General features: G+C 44.6%; 1 protein-coding gene and 1 long non-coding RNA gene across 14 annotated transcripts in view; both read right to left on the reverse strand.

Moving 5' to 3' along the window:
• Positions 1-21,470, reverse strand: part of NDEL1 (nudE neurodevelopment protein 1 like 1) — a 47,476-nt gene that overhangs the window by 20,160 nt on the left and 5,846 nt on the right. For 4 of the 13 annotated variants that reach the window (XR_014560976.1, XM_083725917.1, XM_083725919.1 and 1 more), the window contains exon 2: positions 88-185. Coding sequence is in view for 8 of the 13 variants with exons in the window: in XM_083725917.1 (XP_083582043.1) it covers positions 88-185 (98 nt within the window). In the remaining 5 variants the exon portion in view is untranslated. Of the gene's footprint in view, positions 1-87; positions 186-10,545; positions 10,661-11,054; positions 11,652-11,886; positions 12,072-21,470 lie in introns of those variants that run through there. The other 9 variants (XR_014560978.1, XR_014560979.1, XM_083725920.1 and 6 more) reach the window with 6 other exon arrangements.
• LOC310838519 lies at positions 1,591-15,535 on the reverse strand. Its single transcript, XR_014561010.1, has 3 exons — positions 15,352-15,535; positions 4,483-4,672; positions 1,591-3,790 (listed from the first exon to the last, which is right to left on the reverse strand). It is a non-coding gene; the product is annotated as an uncharacterized lncRNA (long non-coding RNA).

The raw sequence follows: 21,470 nt of genomic DNA on the forward strand, positions 1-21,470 counted from the left end.
GGTTACCTCAAAGAAAGCAATTTAAATGCATTTGAATTGAAATGCATTCTAGAAATGAAACTCAGTAAACTACTACTAGAACCATACCTTTGTTTATATTTCAAAGATAACTCCTTCCAGTATGCAGTTTCTTCCTCTGGACATGAGAACTCAGGGATTTCTTCACAGTCCATGATCATGGTCACCTGCAAAATCCAGAGTGTTTAACAGGAAGCTCCTGATATGGCCTACTGGTTTCAGATAAGCCCCAGGACTCTCAGCATTCCAAAGCAACAAGTAGAACTATACCTCACCTTCTATTCATCTCAAAAGAAATGAGTATGGGTGATTGGCAAAAAATTTCATCAGCAGTTAAAATGTTTTAAGTCTGGGTCATGCTGGCCACATGACCCAGAAGCTGTACGCCGGCTCCCTCAGCCAATAAAGCGAGATGAGCGCCGCAACCCCAGAGTCGGTCACGACTGGACCTAATGGCCAGGGGTCCCTTTACCTTTACCTTAAGTCTGGGTTGAACCAGGCCACCAAGAGTTCTCTGAAGATGCATGGTTGCATTTAAATTGAATACCACTTTAAATGTTTTGGGAAAACAAAATAAAAACACACCCAAAATGTACCATGCTATTCAAAGAAGGGTTAACGGAGTTGGAACAAATCCAGCTAAGGAATATGCAAATAACCACATTTTAAGGCAGGCATTGGCTTTTCAGCCAGGTGGTAAGACCTGTAATTACTGGAACTAACACGTCTATCACCCACTGAATAAGATCATAGAAGTAAAGTCTGGTCAGCCATTTAAGCAGAGCAAAGGTTTGTTCCTGCCCTACAGACAGTGAGAGGCTGAAAGGTTTCAAACTGCCCTTTCTTTAGCACCTGAATACAGTAATGAATAGAAATTGGCAGAGTGGCTCTACAACATTATCTGTTCAGAAGCACAAAGATAATGAACTGCTTTGACATGCCAACAAAAACATAGGGTAGCACTTCAAGAGTACATTGAAGGCATAGACAAAGCACTATAGCTGATGGAGGCTAGAAGCTCTACTAGAGGTATGGGGAATCTCCAGACTGTGACCCAATTAGGCCCAGCATGGGTCCCAATTTAGCCTGCTATCTCCCTTATACTACACAAAACTTGTTCCAAATCTGACATGGTATGTGACATCAGCTGAGGGCAGGTGGAAACATGGTTGCCAGTGCACAACCTTAAAGTAGACTCCTGGTTGTGCTGAGAGGTGCTCAGTTCAAGCTTCCTGGTATCAACTGTGCTATTGATTTCTAGCAGAGAACTTGCACAAATGACGCTGACACAAAACCCCACACATACATTAAGTAAAATAGAAACATCGCCACCCGACCCCACCCCCACCCACCATGGCCCCCTCCACCTCTTCCCCCCTTTTCTTCCTAATATAACAGTCATGTCTCACTCAACAAATGAAACTGATCTGTAGAAAATGTAACTTGAAAAAAGGCATTGCACATACTTTTGTAAACCAATAAATCTTTAATAAAAAATACATTAAACAAAAAAACTGTGCTATTGATTTCCTCATGGGGAACTCCACAGTCAATCCTTGAAGCGACCTGCAAAGAATGCAGAAGCATTTTTTGCAAGCTCCTTGCAAAGAGCCCTGGTCAGCACTCCCCCTAGTGCTATGACCCTAATCCAGATCACTGAAGCTTTTTAAAATGTTAAACATAGGCAATCTCTCATAACACATCTAGTTTAGCCCTCTGTAGTGCATGATTCCAAGCAGCATTTGTTCCTCCTGTTTTATTTTTCTTATTTAACAGGATTTATATAGCACTTGATCAAAACCTCTTAGCAAGTTACAATAAATATACATTAAGATTACCAATAAATTTAGATATCAAAAGCAAGTTCAATTTTTTTAAAGGCCAATAGGGCTCATTATATATAATTTTTTACTGCCCTTAAATCATATTCCCACAAAAGTTTGAAAAATAATAATAATAATCATAATAATACAATTAAAATTTAGTCAGCTGCTTCCAGAGGACTGTTAAAGCCCCCATTCCTTCAACAGATGATCACTGCTAGCATCTGAGTCAATGTTGCAGCCACTCAACTACAAAGAAGGCATTTGTTTTACTAACTTTTGAGGTGCCACACAGGAAGGAATGAACTGCATTCATGATAGCTTTTCATCCTCCACATGTATATAGATTCTAATGCTGTTAACCAAAGAATACTGCTGAATTCTGACAAGCATCAATAGCCATTTCTCCCACCAGGGAAACAAACTGGCGCATCCCCCATTTCTGTGACCCACATTTCTGACCTGAACATTCAAAGCACACACATAGTATTCTACTTCATCTTACTGTACAAAACACGACAAAGAAAAAAATGTAACAGTTCAGAACTACAGTTCTTAAACAGCAGTATCATCTGAGGCCAGTACTTTGAGAAAAATATCATGAATAATGATAGTGGAGAAATATAAACACTGAGTAATCAAAAACAAGGTAAATGTATTTCCTGCCTAATACTTTATAGATACAAAAAAGTCAAGGTGACTTATAAGTTAAATATAAATCTACTCCATATACAGCGGTACCTCGGGTTAAGTACTTAATTCGTTCCAGAGGTCCGTACTTAACCTGAAACTGTTCTTAACCTGAAGCACCACTTTAGCTAATGGGGCCTCCAGCACGATTTCTGTTCTCATCCTGAAGGAAAGTTCTTAACCTGAAGCACCATTTCTGGGTTAGTGGAGTCTGTAACCTGAAGCGTATGTAACCCGAGGTACCACTGTACAGGACAACTTTAAAATGATAATTTTATAAAAACAGTATCATAGTCCAATGGACAACAGATTGGAGGTCATGGAGATGAATATTTTGGTCACTGGGCTATGATATTGTTTCAACTTATGGGTTACCTTTTTATTATTAATTTATTATTTTATTATTATTACCTTGACTTTTTTGTGTCCATCTAGAATATAAATGCTGACCTATCATTTCTTACATTCTGTTACCCCCATTCCAATCACACAACTGCACTGGATCATAACCAATGCACTTGATCCAGTATAGTCTCCCTGAACTGGGACAAAGAATCCTAGCATGTAAACAGACATCATTGCAATAAGTGACTCAAGGAACAGATCAAATTGCTAAGTGGCATTTTGGGACTTGGCAGACTCTGCCTTCTAAGTGTGGTAACATCAATGGTGTTTGTGCCAAGGTACTATTTAAAACAGTCTGCACCATTCCAGGAATGAACTATTTGTGGGTTCTTCCACCCAATAGTGTGCTGTTTTCAAATGACTTCTTCCAAGGACTTCACTTGGATTTACAGTTTAAATTTAAAGCACCAAAATGGCAACATGAGATGCTTCGAACAAGCATGACTGAAGTAGTGCAACAGTAGTTTGCTCTCAGAGCCCTCTCAGAAATGAAACTCAACAGGTCTGGAAAAATACCGTCTGTTACAAGCTGATTATGTTGTGGCTTAGGCCTAATAACATGGATAGCACAATTTCCACAAAGATGATAATTGGCAACCATTGTGGAGAAGGGATTTCAAATGTAGTACATCTTTGCTTGCAAGTTTCCAGGCAGCCTCTTCGCAAATCAGTCCTAAGCAAAAACACCACAGAAGTATGGAGGAAGTGAAAAACTAAGCAGATGAAGAGACTTCAAAAGCAGGCTATGGTCCTTAGAACAGGTAGTTTATGAAGCATGAAGTCAAATCCTCCAACAGCATTGAGTGACATTTTGCAAAGTCTAATGCGAGTACAGTTGTACCTCTGGTTACGTACTTACCGTATTTTTCGCCCTATAGGATGCAGTTTTTCCCCTCCAAAAATGAAGGGGAAATATGTGTGCGTCCTATGGGGCGAATGCAGGCTTTCGCTGAAGCCTGGAGAGTGAGAGGCGTTGGTGCGCACCGACACCTCTCGCTCTCCAGGCTCCAGGAAGCTATCTGCAAGCCTTGCACGCCCGGGGGGAGTTCCCCCAGACGCGCAAGGCTTGCGGAGGACGCCCCGTGCTTCGCGCAGGTGTCGGCAAGCCTTGCGCACCCAGGGGATCTCCCCCCGGGAGCGCAAGGCTTGCGGGCAGCAGCCTGCAGCGCGGAGCGCCCTGCAGAGGACGCCCCGTGCTTCGCACAGGTGTCCGCAAGCGTTGCACGCTGGGAGATCCCCCGGGCGCGCACGGCTTGCGGGCGGCAGCCTGCAGCGCGGAGCACGGGGCGCCCTCCGGAGGATGCTCCATGCTTCACGCAGGTGTCCGCAGCCTGACGCCCGGCACGTGGGGCGCCCTGAAGCAGAGCGCCCCTCATGCTGGGCAAACATCGGCCAGCCTCACAAGCTCGGGGGACAGCGGGGAGGCGCAGCGCCACCATCCCACTGTTCCCCGACCTGGTTTTTTTTGGGGGGGGGAAATAAAGGGGGGAATTTCCTTTATTCCCCCCCCAAAAAAAGTAGGTGCGTCCTATGGGACAAAAAATACGGTAATTCGTTCTGGAGGTCCGTTCTTAACCTGAAACTGTTCTTAACCTGAAACACCACTTTAGCTAATGGGGCCTCCAGCTGCTGCCGCACCGCTGGAGCACAATTTCTGTTCTCATCCTGAAGCAAAGTTCTTAACCCGAGGTACTAATTCTGGGTTAGCAGAGTCTGTAACCTGAAGAGTATGTAACCTGAAGCGTATGTAACCCGAGGTACCACTGTATATTTGATTTGTAAACTCTGTTTGGCCAATTAATGGAAAGGAAAGGAAATAAAATGTAAATGTGCACTAAGAATGCAAAAAAGTCTTCAAGAATGGGGACTCCTCAACAGATAACTCTCTTCTCCCCCTCCACTCTGCAGCTCTAATCTGAAATCTTCAGAAACTGCTCACACATGAAATTCCCTGTCGCAAAATGCACCTAGAACAATAGCAGTTTCGAACACTGAATGTGAGCCATACACCTAATATTAAAGAAAGTCTCTACTGCACTCCAGTCAAGTAATTAGCAGCTTGAGAGCATCCCAAAAGAACTTTTCTACAGCTTTACATGCTGCCCCCGGAACATAACCCCCACACAATATGTGAACTACTATAACTGCTAGCTATGGCTAGCTAATTTCAATCTCTGATTTAAGGGCTAATCGTGGTTTCATTTCCAAATTAAAGGCAACGTATGTCTAGTGGTAACTATGGTTACACTGGAAATGCTTAATTATACTTAACACTAATCTGGGGAAAGTGTGGGGAGCAGTTGGAGGGGGGATTGCCAGTTGGCCCAGCATAGCGTCTGAACAGAATTAGGAATAAAGCCCATCATCCAGAGGCACTGCCACAGCTTCTGTGTTGCCTTCAAAAAAGAAAAAGGATTTGCAAAGCAGAGGTTCAAACTGAAAAATAAGCTTCTGTGCATATGTACCACTAAGTACAATGTTCTAAAAAATGTTATCCACAGTATTATTCCTTAATTGTATTCTTACAATCTATGTAGGAAAGCAACTAGAAAATGGCACAGACACACATCTTTGTGATGTGTAAGATTAGAGCACAAGTATGAGACAAATGGACGGCAGACAAGCTTGAATTCTGCCAGATACATCTCTAAGACTCCTCTCTGATCACATCCCAAAGACACATGTTTTGAGGTCACTTCATGTTCACTTCACTGCACATTTTAAAAAGCATGTAGGAAGCAGTAATAAATTTATGAGGGGGGACAAATACCAAATTCACATTTTAAGTGGCGATTACTCAAGCAAACAATTATTTATCTTCCTCAGAAGTGTGTTTTAGAATTATCATAAGATCTAACTCACTTCAGAACACTGAATCATATGCTTCTGGCAACTGGCTGGGAGAGGATGTCAGCATTTCCTGAAACCCGTGTTTATCAGATGCTGTTCTGGAATCTACAGAGACTAGTAAGGTCACATGATGATTACTCAATGAAGGGTCTCAGTACTAATAAAAACAACCAGTTTCATCAAGGAAAGGAAGAATTTACAAACTGCAGTCTCTGATCACCTCTTCACTGATACCAGCTGCCCAGTAAGCTTACCAAAAAATGATGAATGAAGTTGTAGAGTACCAAAAGAAGAGAACAAAACTATATCCACCCATGGGGGCAGAGCAGCAGAATAAAGTGTGTGGCACATGTAGAGAACCAGGGCAAATCAGGGTTCAGAACAGGTCGCCTGTTCATTTCCTTTTTGTACCTGTTCAAATAAAAGCAACACCTCTCAAGACCATATGATGGCAAATAAGAACTGTAAAGAGAATCTACACTGCAGTTGCATTTAGATGTACATGGTAAGCTATGGTTATAGCTTCCCATGGATGCAGAGGTCATTCTCACTTTACTTCTCCCTACTAATGAGCAGCATCAACAAGTTATAATCCTTGGCTCAACAGAACAGGGGACTGAGATGTATTTTTCTCCAAAGAAGCTGCTGTTTGGAGCAAAGCAAAACTTGATGTTCGGTTTGGACATTGGGGTGAGAGCCAACATGTTAGTTGTGGAAGTGGTAATGTGGCATAGCTTAACTGCCACAAAGTACAATAAAGGTAGCAAATAAGCAATATATTTTGAATGTGCAAGTCACTCAATGAATTTTGCTGTTGCTTTGAACAAGATTCTGCTATCAGGACAGCCATTGGATGAGTGGTTGCTACAAGTGAGTATGAACCATAACACTTAGCCAAAGGTGATGGTTTGTACTTCTACTTGGAATCAAAAGCAATTTCTGCATTCAATGTGAACTAGTAACCATGGCTTACTGTGAATTACCCAAAGAGAGTTCTGCATTTATAATTTTTTTAAGCCATCTGTAAGAACAAGGAAAGCAAATGTGTGGTGTGATAGGGGAAACATAACATGATTCTTTATACGATGACCTAAGTTCTTCTGAGAAGGTTTATCAAAATTAAGGATAGCATTCATTCAATAGGACCCTTGGAGGGGAAGGTGGGAAGTCCAGAGATTCAGGGAAATATCTAAATATGGATATGTAATTTGTATTGTTATAACTCTACATTTGTAAAATCAAATTAAAATTATTTCAAAAAAAAAAGTGTAACATTCATTCAATCTTTCCCTGCCATTTTACGGGGGGGACGACTTATTTAGTGTTCCTCTGGCAAGTACATTACTCAGACAAAAACTACCTCAATTGCAATAGCCTCAAATGCACATTTATTTCCAGTTTCTAAACTTAGATACAAGAACGTCAGAGAACCACTGAGTGGGGGGGGGGGGGGCTATCAATCTATAGTCATTAGTCTACATTTAGAAGCACAGCATTATGGTGCCAGACTTCAGTTTTTGAGACCAGTTAAATGCTCTCACTGAACTGGTTTACTAAAATGCATATATCCTTAAAATTGCATTAACAAAATAAACTCAATATTTGTCACAGACAGCACACAAACAACTTCCTTGCAGGAAATGAAAACAGAATGCACTTTAATTTGGAATCAGCTTTAGAAACTGATTCTAAAGTCTGAAATACCTCAATACTGCATACACAAATATAGTACTTTAACACAGATTAGTTCGTGAGCACTGTGCTATGTTTTACTTTCTTTTTCATAACACCTTATTAACCTTTCTAAGCCCCAAATATGAAAGAATGATGCACATACAAGTTTTATATACACCAGACCAATAGCTGAGTTGCATGGTCTCCTTTCCCTTCCTTGGAATAGTAACTGATCATGATACAACTAAATCTAGTGAAACTTTCATCAACTTTATTTCTCCCTTAAAAGCTTGTTTGCTGTTGCCACATATCAAAGTTTGTATTGGTCCCAGCATTAACTTGAAAAGCATGCACTTTGTAAATGATGCAATTTTAGGCAATCAGAGTTCACATGTCCTCAGAGCTGCAGAGTCTCACTCTCTCTAAACTCAGTTGTGAATCAGCCACTCCCTCCCCTTTGCTCTTATTATTGCCAAGCAGCAAGCCTCCTGGGCGCAGCTCTGACGCTCTCAAGTACTTATTACAAAGCTCTACACTTTTAAAGAGAAGTCATCCTAAATCAGGCCCTAACTGCACACTGTGGCCAGAAACCACACTGCATACACATAGTTCAATGTAAACTTCCCATGACTTTTTTTTTTAATGAAAAGTAGCAACTGGAGGCAGCAATAATAAATAAAGGCAGGAGAGGGCTCTTACCACTTTCCCTGCTAACCATTCTCCTTCCAATGTCACCCATGCAAGACTGCACCCCACCCCTGCAACATAAGAGATACATGTTCACATATTTTCACCTGCAGTGAGAAAGGAAAGCTTGAGGTGAAAGAATTTTGGAATTTCACCTACAGGCACCTAAACAGCAGCAGTTTGATACCTGCAAGTCCATTGCAAAAAGCAATGCTGAAGACATATCTACATTTCAGTCTAATATATATTGTTGCAGATAATGTATCATAAAGACAAATTGACAAGAACCCTCCACAATAGAATATTTGCCCATGTTATATTATGATGTTTCATCTTGACAGAAGACCAAGCAACAATGATCCACTACTGCTCCACATTCATTTTCAACCTCCAAGCTCTCAATAAACCCACAAAAGAACATAACCTACTGGTGCCCGGCTATTTCCCTACCGATAAAACCTGCAGGATGTGTCCACTTTCTTCATGGAGCCCTAGGACTGAGCTATACTGTAACCACACAAGGCTTTTAACTGAAGCTATACTGGAGTTCCATGTAATCTCTGGCTTTTAAGGTTTGGGTGGAACCAGAAAAATCAATGGTTATGTTTTCAGCATAGAGTATGGACCATTAGGCAAAGAGGTCACCAGGCATTTGAGAAATCTGCACCAATAGTTATAATAATCATACTTATCATTAACATTTATTCATCACGTACAGAAGAATGTCAAGTAGACTAACCATGAAAAGACAAAATAAAAACATCAAAGTTACACATTTTAAAATACGTAACACAAGCAATCATTAAGTATATTACAGCACAATTCAGAAACATCAGTATGTCTTGTCACCAGTATGTTCCCCAGAAAAAGTGACCAATGAAATAACAAGTTAAAATATACCCTCAAAAGCAGGAAAAATTTGGTCTTTGCCTGGTGCCAAAAAGATGTTGATGTGGTTGCCAGGAAAGCCTCTTTGGGGACATCATGTCAAGACTCTGACATCAAATCTATCTACATTGTGAAAGATAAACTAAAGGCTTTCACCTCCTATCCTATTTGAAGTAGCTGAACTCTCAATGAAGGCTTTACTTTCCAGAGTCTGAACCCCATCTCATATGAATCTGCAAGGGCCAATACCATGAAAGCAGTTGTATCACCATAAATTTGAGTGTAAAAAGGTAAAGGTAAAGGTACCCCTGCCCGTACGGGCCAGTCTTGACAGACTCTGGGGTTGTGCGCCCATCTCACTCAAGAGGCCAGGGGCCAGCGCTGTCCGGAGACACTTCCGGGTCACGTGGCCAGCGTGACAAAGCTGCATCTGGCGAGCCAGAGCCGCACACGGAAACGCCGTTTACCTTCCCGCTGGTAAGCGGTCCCTATTTATCTACTTGCACCCAGAGGTGCTTTCGAACAGCTAGGTTGGCAGGCGCTGGGACCGAGCAGCGGGAGCGCACCCCGCCGCAGGGATTCGAACCGCCGATATGTCTAATACCAACAATGCAAAAAATGCCTCTGAGAGTGCAGAACATGGTTTAAGACATACGTAGTAAGGGCAAAAAAACCGGATGGGTCAGGGAGCAACGAGAACAGCAGCAACTAAGATTTTACTCTGCAGCTGTCTCAAACAAAAAGCCTTCAGCTCTTTGGGGCAGAAAACTATAATTAGGATTTGCTTTGTGTGATTTGGTGGGTAGGTGTTTTGTTGTTGTTGTTGTTTACTTTTGATCTAGAATAGCCACCTTCCAACAACTTGATTATCTCCAAAATAAAATGCAGCATACCTGCCTCTTCCCTCCACTAAGCAAAAGAAAAATATTTTCAGTGACTCATGGGAACTAAGTACTCTGACATCATCAGTATATTTGTGTATCCTAGCAACCATCTGACAGCAAAACACCTAGGCTTTTCCCTTTCCCCAATTTGGCAGGCTAGTAGTTATAGATTCTACAGTGAAAATCAACATTAACAAAGGAGGAGTTGTTTGTATAAAACATCTGCTATTATCATTATTACAGTACTGGTGTACATGTAGAGGACAGACTATATCCAGTGTGATCAACTATTTGACACAGGAGAAGGGTGCAGAGGGAGTGGAGGGAGATGGAGGCAAGAGTAATAAGGGGAGTAGGGGGAGATATGCTTTCAGTTCACTTCAGTTGCATATAATAGAAGCAACCTCATTTTTTGTTCTCATCCCTATTCACATGTAAGAAGAGGGTGGGGGCGGGGAGGTTACTGGTTTGTATTGTTTTTGTTCTTTGTCTTGTATTTTTATGATGTGCACTGCCCTGAAATCTACAGGTGAGGGGTGGTATAAAATTTCATAAATAATAATAATCTCATTTTCAGAGTAAAAGGAGACCCAGGGCAGTGGAGTTGAATCCTGACCCTTCCTCACCTTATCTGTCCATTTCCAATTACTGCAGGCTTTCTCCCCTGGATGAGGTGCAACACAAGAAGTGAGCCCAATGGGAATTAACAGAGGAAGACATTATTCACCTCACCTAGACAGCCTTCGGATGTAAACATTAAAAATATACGCAGTTAATATATACAGTGTGACATGTGACCAAGTAAGTGTCTCAGCATGTCCAGCTTAACCTTAAAGGGTTAAGCCAAATCCTTAAAGGGGGCAGTCATCTTTTTCCTATCACAACACACAAAGACTCAGAAGGAAGGTCATACACTCTTTGACACCTCCTCCTAATTTAAAAGCAGGGTTTACTCGCTTGGGAAATTCACAAACATCCCAAAAAAAGACCTTGCAAGAGACGGCCCTGAGTCACTCCTGGGAACAGACACAAATACTGGAAGGAATCCAAGCCGCCCAAGATTTTACACACACGGGGATTTGGGCCTCGCTTGTCGTAGAGCCTTATCAGCTGGAACAAAAGCTGCGGGAGGTACCTGGCGAAGATTGCCAGAGGCAGGAAGAGAAAGGAAAAGTCAGGGCGGCCACAGGGTTGGCCAGAAGCTGGAAGTCACTCACAGGCCAAACGCCGAAGCTCAACCGACTGGAGCCTGGAGCGCTTAAATGGAGGCCTGAGAAGCGGCAACAGGATGCCCGCTTCTTACGAAGCGCTGGGCTGGCACGAAAGGGAGTTGGTGCCGGCGGTGCAGAACCGGAGGCAGGCCTTCATCTGAGGCCTACCGGGCGGCGGCAGCGGCGGGCCGTGAGGTGAGTCACGAGGCCAGCAGCAGCAGCCGGAACCCTTCGGCGTTAACGGTCCAGGGCAAGGGAGGGCAGGTTCCGGGCGGGGCGCCGAGGCGTCACAGGGCGGCGCTGGCCGACAGCGTGGCGGGCGGCGGTGGCGCCACTAACAGAGGAGCGACAAACGGCCGCCTCCTCCCTGCCTGAGCGGTGGCAGGGAAAGGAGGGCAGCGTGTCCGGGGGGGGGGGGGTGAGGAGGGAGGCCGCCCGCCCGCCCGCCGCTCCCTGATGGATGAATGACACGGCTTCAAGCCAGTGACAGTCGGCCATGGCTCCCCTTCCGACTAATAGAAGGCCGTCAGGGGCGGAATCTGCCCCGTTGTCGCTTCGCAACCAATCCGGCACGAGCTCGCGACGAAGGAGTGAAGCAGTTGGGGGGAGGGGGGAGAGAGATAGGACCGGGGTGGGGTGGGGTCTCACCCGGCTTCGGCGGTACCTCAGCCCCGCTCGCGCACTTCAAAAAGTCCACCCACCCTCGCACACAACACACGCTCTCTCTCACACACACACTTGCTCCTCTAGACGCACCCTTGTTCCTCCTCGCGCTCCTCAACCGTCCAGCGGCGCTCTCTTCCTACCACTGCCGACTCCGCTGCTGCTACCGCATCGCCTCAGTCGCTGACACAGCTCCGAACCCTGCCTCATCCGGGCAACCCACCGCCTTGGCTACGTCACAGCAGAAGGCGAGGTCCGCCACGAGACAAGCACAACCCCGCTCGGGGCGGAGCCAGCCAGCTTGAACGGCAGGCCGCGGGAGAGGGGGCGGGGCCGTGTAGATATGGTCACGCCCATCTCGAGCGCGCGCCGTTCCTATTCTGAGACTCGGGCGTGAAGCAGCAGCGCGGTTGGTGCTGCTGCACGAAACGTGATACTGCGGTAGTATCAAAATTAAAAGCAAAATTAAAACTTTAATGTTCCTGTAGTGGTTTTGCTGTTTTTGTTGCGACAAATCAACCCACTGGCGATCACACATGTAGCGCAATCCAAATACGTACATGCCAATGACGCTTATTACCCAGGTAAGTGTGTGCAGGATTGCAACCTAGTTTGTGCGTTCCAAATATTCAGTGTGGTCAATCTCTTCCTACCTGCATGGTTTCCAAGACCAATCAGAACGGATTTTGTTCCATTTCTTCCCTATACCTATCCAGCAATGTGAAAAGAAAAGAAAAGTCTTACATTGTTAATACTGTATAATAAATAGTGGATTGTTGGGTCTGTTCTATTTTTTTTCTTCCTTTTGCTCAAGTGATGCTTAGCTTCTTTCACTGGTAGATAGGATGCATATAGCAGGACCCAAGAAATAATACCTATCACTAGTACCGTACTTAGAAGAGCTACACAGGATGCCTGTTTGATTCCAGGTGTGATGCAAAGTGTGATTCTGACTTACAAAGCCTTAGGGTGGTATCTAACTAAGCTTTACTCAGAGTAGGCCCATTTAAATTAATGAACATGGCTAAGATTAGACCACTGATTTCAGTAGGTCTGTTACGAGGGAAAAGGTTAGTTGAATCCCACCCATAAACTGCAGTATTATGTATATTTACATGGGAAAAACACAGTGAGACATATTTTATTAAAGAACATGCATAGATGTATGTTACTAAACAGCCTGGGACTTCCTACCTTGTAGGAAGAAACTGGTTTCTTAAAGATGAAGCCCTTCTACCAGTGCCCCTTTCTACACAAAAGAGGTATTTTCTGAACAGAACAGTGTTAGTGTTTCAGGAAGATGATGTAGTAGTTCATGCTAAGCTGTGTGAGACATTCTATCTTGTTCACAGGAAGTTAAAACAGGAAGGAAGACAGGAAGGAGACTTAGCTGAGATCTGCTTCCTAGATATGCCTGCCAGTATTGAGATCTTCCTGAGATAGTTTCAGAAACAGAAATAGCAAACATTGTGTGCTAAATTTGAAGAAGAGACAGGCAGAAAGTGGCTGGACATATCACTAGTGTTTTTAATTTTCTTTCTTAGTTTCCTTAACTCTGTTCTGAGATGTCCACCACCTCTTGTTTTTCTCTCCATTCTCAGCCACTGCTTGAATTACAGAAAGGTCAGAGGGAGCAAAACTCCCTTAATTTTTCACTGATCCCCTTGGCTCCTGTTTTTAAAATCACATCACTACTGGTGATGTGATTTGATTGAATTAGGTGTGGAAGGTCAATGGCTTGCTTGTGTATTTCATTGAGGGTCCCTGAACACCCTTCTCCCCTAATATGAACATCGTTCCCAGCATTGCATTGACAGGATCCATCTTTTGCTCAAGATCCATTTTTTTATTGCCCAATTCCAACTTTTCCTCTTTGGCTTTCCTGTATTGGATCTTGATCCTGCCCCCTCCTCAAAACTCTACTGCTATAGCTCTCCATTGTTCTTAGGTAATGCATTCAGCAGACAGCCTTATTTAAGTCACTCCCAGTGCACCAATATGTCTAAAACACCAGACAGGCAAATGCTGCTTTACTGCCTGTTAATTTCTGATGATTGGAAGTACAGTAGCATTATATGATGGAAGGGACATAAGAAGAGCCCTTCTGGATCTGATCAAGGACCCATCTAGTCCAGAAATCTATTCTCACAGTGGGCATCAAAGTGCCTTTTGGAAGCGTGTACGCAGACCCAGAGTGCAACAGCACTCGCCCTCTCATGACCCCAAACAACTGGTATTCAGAGGAATGCTGCCTCTAGTGCTGGAGGTGGTACGTAGCCGTCATCACTAGTAGCTGTTGATAGCCTTGTCCTCCCATTAATTTATCTAATCCCCATATTATTATTATTATTATTATTATTATTATTATTATTATTATTATTTTATTTGTACCCCGCCCATCTGGCTGAGTTTCCCCAGCCACTCTGGGCAGCTTCCAATCAAGTGTTAAAAACAATACAGCATTAAAAATTAAAAACTTCCCTAAACAGGGCTGCCTTCAGGTGTCTTTTAAAGATAAGATAGCTGCTTATTTCCTTCACATCTGAAGGGAAGGCGTTCCACAGGGCGGGCGCCACTACCAAGAAGGCCCTCTGTCTGGTTCCCTGTAACCTCACTTCTCGCAATGAGGGAACCGCCAGAAGGCCCTTGGTGCTGGATCTCAGTGTCCGGGCTGAGCGATGGGGGTGGAGACACTCCTTCAGGTATACAGGACTGAGGCCGTTTAGAGCTTTAAAGGTCAGCACCAACACTTTGAATTGTGCTCGGAAACTTTGTGGTGGAGAGAGGGTGTGGTGTGGTGTGTGTGGTGTGGTGTGTGTAATATATATATCATATCCTCACTTCCCATTTTTCTAAACCAAAAAGTCTAATATGTGGTAACTTTTCCTTCGTCTCTGAGCTGCTTTAGCTTCTTGATCATTTTGGCTGCTCTTCTTTGAAGTCTTTCCAGCTCTGCGATATCCTTTTTGAAAATATTCTAGGAGGCAGAACTATATAACTGCTTAACTGTGGCTGCATTGTGCCTAGTGCTTAACAGCACTGGACTCAGGACAGACCTTTAAAGAAGACCGCTTACTGCTTCCCAATCCATTAACTCCTGTCCTATGATGGCCACTATTACTGATAAGAGCAAGACCAAAGTATAGTGTCTGGTTCAGACTGAATAAATGAAAGTAACTGGAGCACCTGGTATTTAGACTGCAGTCCCCCTAAAAGGACGAACCAGAGCCTTTCCTGCAAGACTGAGAAGAATGAAGTAGGAACTACAGGTGCCTTGCTTTCATGTAAAAACTATCCCTAATAGCTGCTTCCCCTTATGTGGTACTGGAAGTGACTTGGATGGTTTCCTTGCTTGCTGTGGACTTCGTATACAGTGGTAGCTCGGGTTAAGATCTTAATTCATTCTGGAGGTCCATTCTTAACCTGAAACTGTTCTTAACCTGAGGTACCACTTTAGCCAATGTGCCTCCCACTGCCACCGCCGCGCAATTTCTGTTCTCATCCTGAAGCAAAGTTCTTAACCAGAGATACTATTTCTGGGTTAGTGGAGTCTGTAACCTGAAGCATCTGTAACCCGAGATACTACTGTATGTTGTCCAAGGTTGGTCTCAGTGGAGGACTCTGGGCTCTTAAATTTCAGCAGGGCACTGTGTGATGCTGATATTTGGCACCACTCACACCACAGCATTGTTGTGGCACCCCCTGCAGCCCAGGGCCCAGTGCGACCACACCTGTCTCACCACCATAAAACCATTTGAAGGAGCGTCTCCACCCCCATTGTTAAGCCCAGACACTGAGATCCAGCGCCGAGGGCCTCCTGGCGGTTCCCTCATTGTGAGAAGTGAGGTTACAGGGAACCAGACAGAGGGCCTTCTTGGTAGTGGTGCCCACCCTGTGGAACGCCCTCCCTTCAGATGTGAAGGAAATAAGCAACTATCCTATCTTTAAAAGACATCTGAAGGCAGCCCTGTTTAGGGAAGTTTTAATATTTAATGCTGTATTGTTTTCAACACTTGATTGGGAGCTGCCCAGAGTGGCTGGGGAAACTCAGCCAGATGGGCGGGGTATAAATAATATATTATTATTATTATTATTATTATTATTATTATTATTATTATTATCATCATCATCTCTGCTGGCCCTACCATTAGGCCACGTGAGACACTCACCTCAAGCAGATGCTCAGCGGCAGGTGGCCCCTGGCTGTTTATCCTGAACCTCTGGCTGCACCCTTCAGTTGGAAGGCAGAGCTGTGTATTCTATGTGGCCTGCCCTACACCCCCATAAGTTGCAGGATGATCTCTTGTTCCTGAAACTGAAGTAAGATTCAACTATCAGTCCAGTCAACTTCTGCATATGGAAAGGAGGGAGCAGTGTATCTCTATCAGAGGCGCCAACTTCGAGAGAGAATGAGGGCCCCGATGTCACGTGTGTGATTTCACATGTGACATCAGAACACTGGGAGGAGCCAGGGGCGGAGCTGAATGCAGCGGCAATGTGGCTTCAATGGTTGGTGGATTCTCCTCTTCCTGCCACCACCACTGGCCAGGGGCTGCTTCCCTCTTCCTTCCCCTCCATTTGGGGGCGGGAGGAGGAGGAGGAGAAGATGGCCACTGAAGACACACTGCACTAGGCTCCATGCTTGGCCTCCTCCTCTTTCTTTGAACAATGGGGGAGCCAGCCCCCTACCAAAAAATAAGGCAGGGGAAGGGTTCGGCCCATAGGAGATGGCGCCCCTGATCTCTACCATTGGCCTCAGGCATCAAAATGTCTTGGGCCAGTATTCCATAACAAGCCATCTGGATTCTTGAAGCTCAATGATCTGAAAATGCTGCTGTCAAAAGTCCAGGGAGATGTTTGTGACGGCTGTAGCGACATCCCTGCATTCTGCTTACAACATTTCTGCCCTTAACTGCCTCCCCGCCAGAGCTGAGATAGTCTGAAAGCCATCTCACACTGGGAGAGCGTGGCTGCAGATGGAACTATCTCTGAAGGATGGAGAGGTGCAATGGGCCTCTCCTCTGAGACTCTGTTCTCTTCACTTCCCCTGCTTTCTCCTCCTTAGTTGCTGCACCTGACACATGGCAACATCCCTTGCACATTTGCCTTTGTCCGATACTGACGGGGCTTTCATAGAATTAACAAAGAGACAGTGTTGGGGCCCCTGTTTCCAAACTTGCATTTAGAGGGGGATGCCTGTCTGGTTAACACTGATTTAAAGTCGATGTTTGTTTTCAGGGTGTGTGTGGGTTTTTTAAAAAAAACTTCTTTTGCTTGCACCCTGTTGTAATCTGCAGTTGTTCCCATGCATTCTCCACGGGCTCCGAGTCCCGAGGCTCACAAAGGCACAGTCACTTAGCATTAATTCTCTCCTACCCCGAACAGCCACTGCTCCTCTTTAGCCGTGGTGGGGCTGTGCTTCCCAGGCAGAACCAAGTCATCTATTGAAAAGCAGACCAAAGAAAAGAGACATAATGGATTCTATTGAAGTGGGCTCCGTCTCATGGGGTGGGGTGATGAGAGCACAGAGGGGCCTGAGAGCAGAGACTAAGGAGTGTCTCATGAAATCTGGGGTCAGGACTCTTGACAAGGCATGCTCTCTCTCTCTCTCTCTCTTATAGGAGTACACACAGGGTGGGCGTTATAGATTGAGTGTGGGAATGCAGAGACAGATGTCTTTCAGAGCCTGTGAAGGCTTCAGTGAGCACAGTCTATCCAACTATACCTGCCCAGGTGCGGTACAGTACCTGTTTTACATTCATTGCCCCAACTCCACATGTATATCAGTTTTATCTGCAGCTACAGGATCTTGCAGCTTTGCTACGACGGACTGAAATTGTCGGCATTTGGGGACTGTCTTTGGCATTAAACCCTGCGCCTATTTTTGAGCAGTCATTGTTTAGATGATAATGCAAAAAGAAAAAGAAGAAGAAGGTTGGGCAAGCCTGGAGAACTCATGCAAGCAATTTGTACCTACGTGCCCTTCTCACCATCACATAAACCTCCTCCCCCCTGAATTTATTTTCTTGTTCATTCTCATCAGGTTCGTCTTTAGCATATGCACCGCCAGGGTGCAAAGATCCACCCAGCACTGCCAAATTTAGTTTAGCCCTTAGCATAAGCTCCACCAGGGTGCAAAGATCTGCCTAGCGCTCCCAAATTTAGTTAATTTCGCGTGCAGGGCACCATTGAGAATGATAAGCACTGCCGTTGTGAATGACAAACGCCGCTGCTGGCATGGTGCATCTTTGGTAAATGAGCGCACAAAGTCGAAAGTCCTTTAGTGAAACAGTAGGTATACATTTCGGGTGCCTCAGGGTTCCGTCCTCTCCCCCATGCTTTTTAACATCTACATGAAGCTGCTGGGAGAGATCATCAGGGCTGGGTATCCATCAATATGCTGATGATACCCAGCTCTACCTCTCTTTTAAATTGGAACCAGTGAAAGCAGTGAAGGTCCTGTGTGAGTGCCTGGAGGCAGTTGGAGGATGGAGGGTGGCTAATGGATTGAGGTTGAATCCTGACAAGACAGAAGTACTGTTTTTGGAGGGCAGGGGGCGGACTGGTGTGGAGGACTCCCTGGTCCTGAATGGGGTAACTGTGCCCCTGAAGGACCAGGTGCGCAACCAGGGAGTCATTTTGGACTCACAGCTGTCCATGGAGATGCAGGTCAATTCTGTATCCAGGGCCAGCTCCATCTGGTATGGAGGCTGAGACCCTACCTGCCTGTGGACTGTCTTGCCAGAGTGGTGCATGCTTGGACTACTGCAATGCACTCTACATGGGGCTACCTTTGAAGGTGACCTGGAAACTACAATTAATCCAGAATGCGGCAGCTAGACTGGTGACTGGGAGCGGCTGCCAAGACAATATAACACCGGTCCTGAAAGACCTACATTAGCTCCCAGTACGTTTCCGAGCACAATTCAAAGTGTTGGTGCAGACCTTTAAAGCCCTAAACAGCCTTGGTCCAGTATACCTGAAGGAGCATCTCCACCTCCATCATTCTGCCCGGACACTGAGGTCCAGCACCAAGGGCCTTCTGGCGGTTCCCTCACTGCAAGAAGCAAAGCTACAGGGAACCAGGCAGAGGGCCTTCTCGATAGTGGCGCCTGCCCTGTGGAATGCCCTCCCATCAGATGTCAAAGAGATAAACAACTACCTGACATTTAGAAGACATCTGAAGGCAGCCCTGTTTAGGGAAGTTTTTAATGTGTGACATTTTAATATTTGTTGGAAGCTGCCCAGAGTGGCTGGTGAGACCCAGCCAGATGGGTGGGGTACAAATAAATTATTATTATTATTATTATTATTATTATTATTATTATTATTATTATTATTCCTAGGCATATATGTATTTTGCTTTTCTAGCTTGACCAAAATTATTTATTATTTCATAACAGGTAGATAGTTAAGAGCTTAGGTGGCTTCAGCGGTGGGTGCCTGGCACCCCCCAGAATTCGGCACCCGGGTGCCCCGCACCCCTTGCACCCCTGGGTAAATATGGCCCTGATTCTCATAATTCTTCATGTGTTTGCATGGTAGGGCTTGCTAGCAATAGGCAAATCATATCTATGAAAATAGCTATTAAGGGTAGAATCTGTGGGCTTGCTTGTCTGCACTGTTCCCCCTCCCCACACAAATACCCCTACCAGGTTCGGAAGTTCTCTTGTATGGTTTCCAAGTCATGTAATCATAAATAGCACATGGGAGGAATTGTGAGGAATGATACACCTTACTCAAAACATCCCCCCCCCCCCCGTTTCTCCTTTGTGTACTTCCAGTCACTCAGGAAGGCACCTACATGTTTATGAAGACATATGCTTGTCTGTCTTAATAGCAGAGCCACATCTGACAATATGGTGATTGCTAGTGCTTCTGTAACGTCCTTCCAAAGAAATCTCTTCTGTGCTCCATTGATCAGGAGTCAGAAAATGGAAATATTCCAGAATGTTTACATCTGTTCAACATAAGAGTGTATAGAACCATTGCTGTGCACCTTAATTTGGTGACTGTACATACTCATTTCAGAGTTGCACAGCAGCATGAAGTGAGTAGTAGGGTCACACGTAGATATTTGATTGGGGTTGTGAGAATGCTGATATTGCAAGAATATGCGCTGGCTGTGCAAGGAACACATGGAGACAGTGACACTTTCACACACACACACACACACACACACACACACCTCAGAATCAGAAATGAACAACAGTGAGGCTTGGGCTCCTGTGCATCCTCTGCCACTTCTGCTGTGCACAAGGGGAAGAGATTTACAACTTTCCACTTCTAGTTTGTAACAAATCATAGTTTGGTATTAATCTGCAAAATCCCAAATCAGGTCAATTTTTTATGTGAAAACCTTCAAAGTCAAAATGCATACTTGGATGAACGTCCCCAGTCAGTTCAGAAGCATGGAATACAAATGGATGGTTTGAAAGAAGATGACACTCGTTTCCCCATTTCTGCTATTTCGTTTCGTTTACAAAATTTCAGACTGTAACCAAAGCAAAACTCAGGTGCCATCATTCAGATTACAGAATTTGGATGTCAAGACTTTGAGATCTGCTTTAACCAACTTCTTCAAAAGCTCTCTTTGCAGCTGCCGAACCAATAAAGGTTTTGAATTCAAATGCATTTTCTCACATTTGTTCTAGCTCTGGGTTTTTTTTTTTAATTAAGGTGATAATTTATTTCAAGGCATTAGTCAAGAATTATGGAAATAATGAAATGTCTAACATGTATAAACTAATGGCGTAGCCAGGATTTTTGTTGGGGCAGGGGGAGGGGAGGCAGCCAAAGGTGTTAAGCTTTTTTTAAAAGGAAATCACAGGTAAAAAAAATACCCTCCAAATAGGCAGGCAGCTAAGTTGTAGTATCTCACTGGTGGTGTTGCAGAGCAGGGCGGCACTTCCTGTTTTGCCTCAAGTGGCAAAATGGGACATACCACCCCTGACCTCAGCATTTCAGAACTAACCGCTGTCTGTTTGGAGGGAAGGAAGGCAAGGACCAACAGCCCAGATGGGGCTCGCTAGCTTAGGGTGGAGGTGTGTGATTCCTCAGCTGGGGTAGGCTCAGGACAGGTGAGGCTCACATGCCTTGTCAACGCCAGAAGCTATAACAGGAAAGCCGTCCTGGCCAGGCCTGCGTCTGCACAAAAGAGCAGTATTAAAACAGAAAGTTTGCCTTCCAGGTAGCTTTCCCTTTAAACTACTGTACATGTAAGCGGGAATCTGATCTTTTCCTACTTAACAACTTGTGTGTAATTTGAAGCAAAAAGTGGTGATCTTTGCACATTAACCGGTTTATTATTTACCTATATATATATATATTACTACATTTATATCTCAACTTTTCTCCAGTGTAGCTTAAGGTAGCGTACACTTTCCCATTTTATCCTCACAACAACCCTGTGAGGGTGGCACTGACAGGCCCAAGGTCACCCAGAGAATTGCATGGCTGAGTAGGGGTTTGAATCCTAGTCCAACACCGTTAAGCCCTGCACCCAGATCCCTTGGCTCAGTAGGTAGAGCATGAGACTCTTAAGTCCAGGGTCATGGATTCAAGATGTTGGGTGAAAGATTCCTGCATTGCAAGGGGTTGGTGACCCTTGTGACCCTTTCCTCCTTACAATTCTATGATTCTATAATTCTATTATTCTGCCACGCTGGTAGGATGTT

The sequence above is a fragment of the Podarcis gaigeae genome (genome assembly GCF_964106915.1).
Source record: "Podarcis gaigeae genome assembly, chromosome: 2".
NCBI classification, from domain to species: Eukaryota; Metazoa; Chordata; class Lepidosauria; order Squamata; family Lacertidae; genus Podarcis; species Podarcis gaigeae.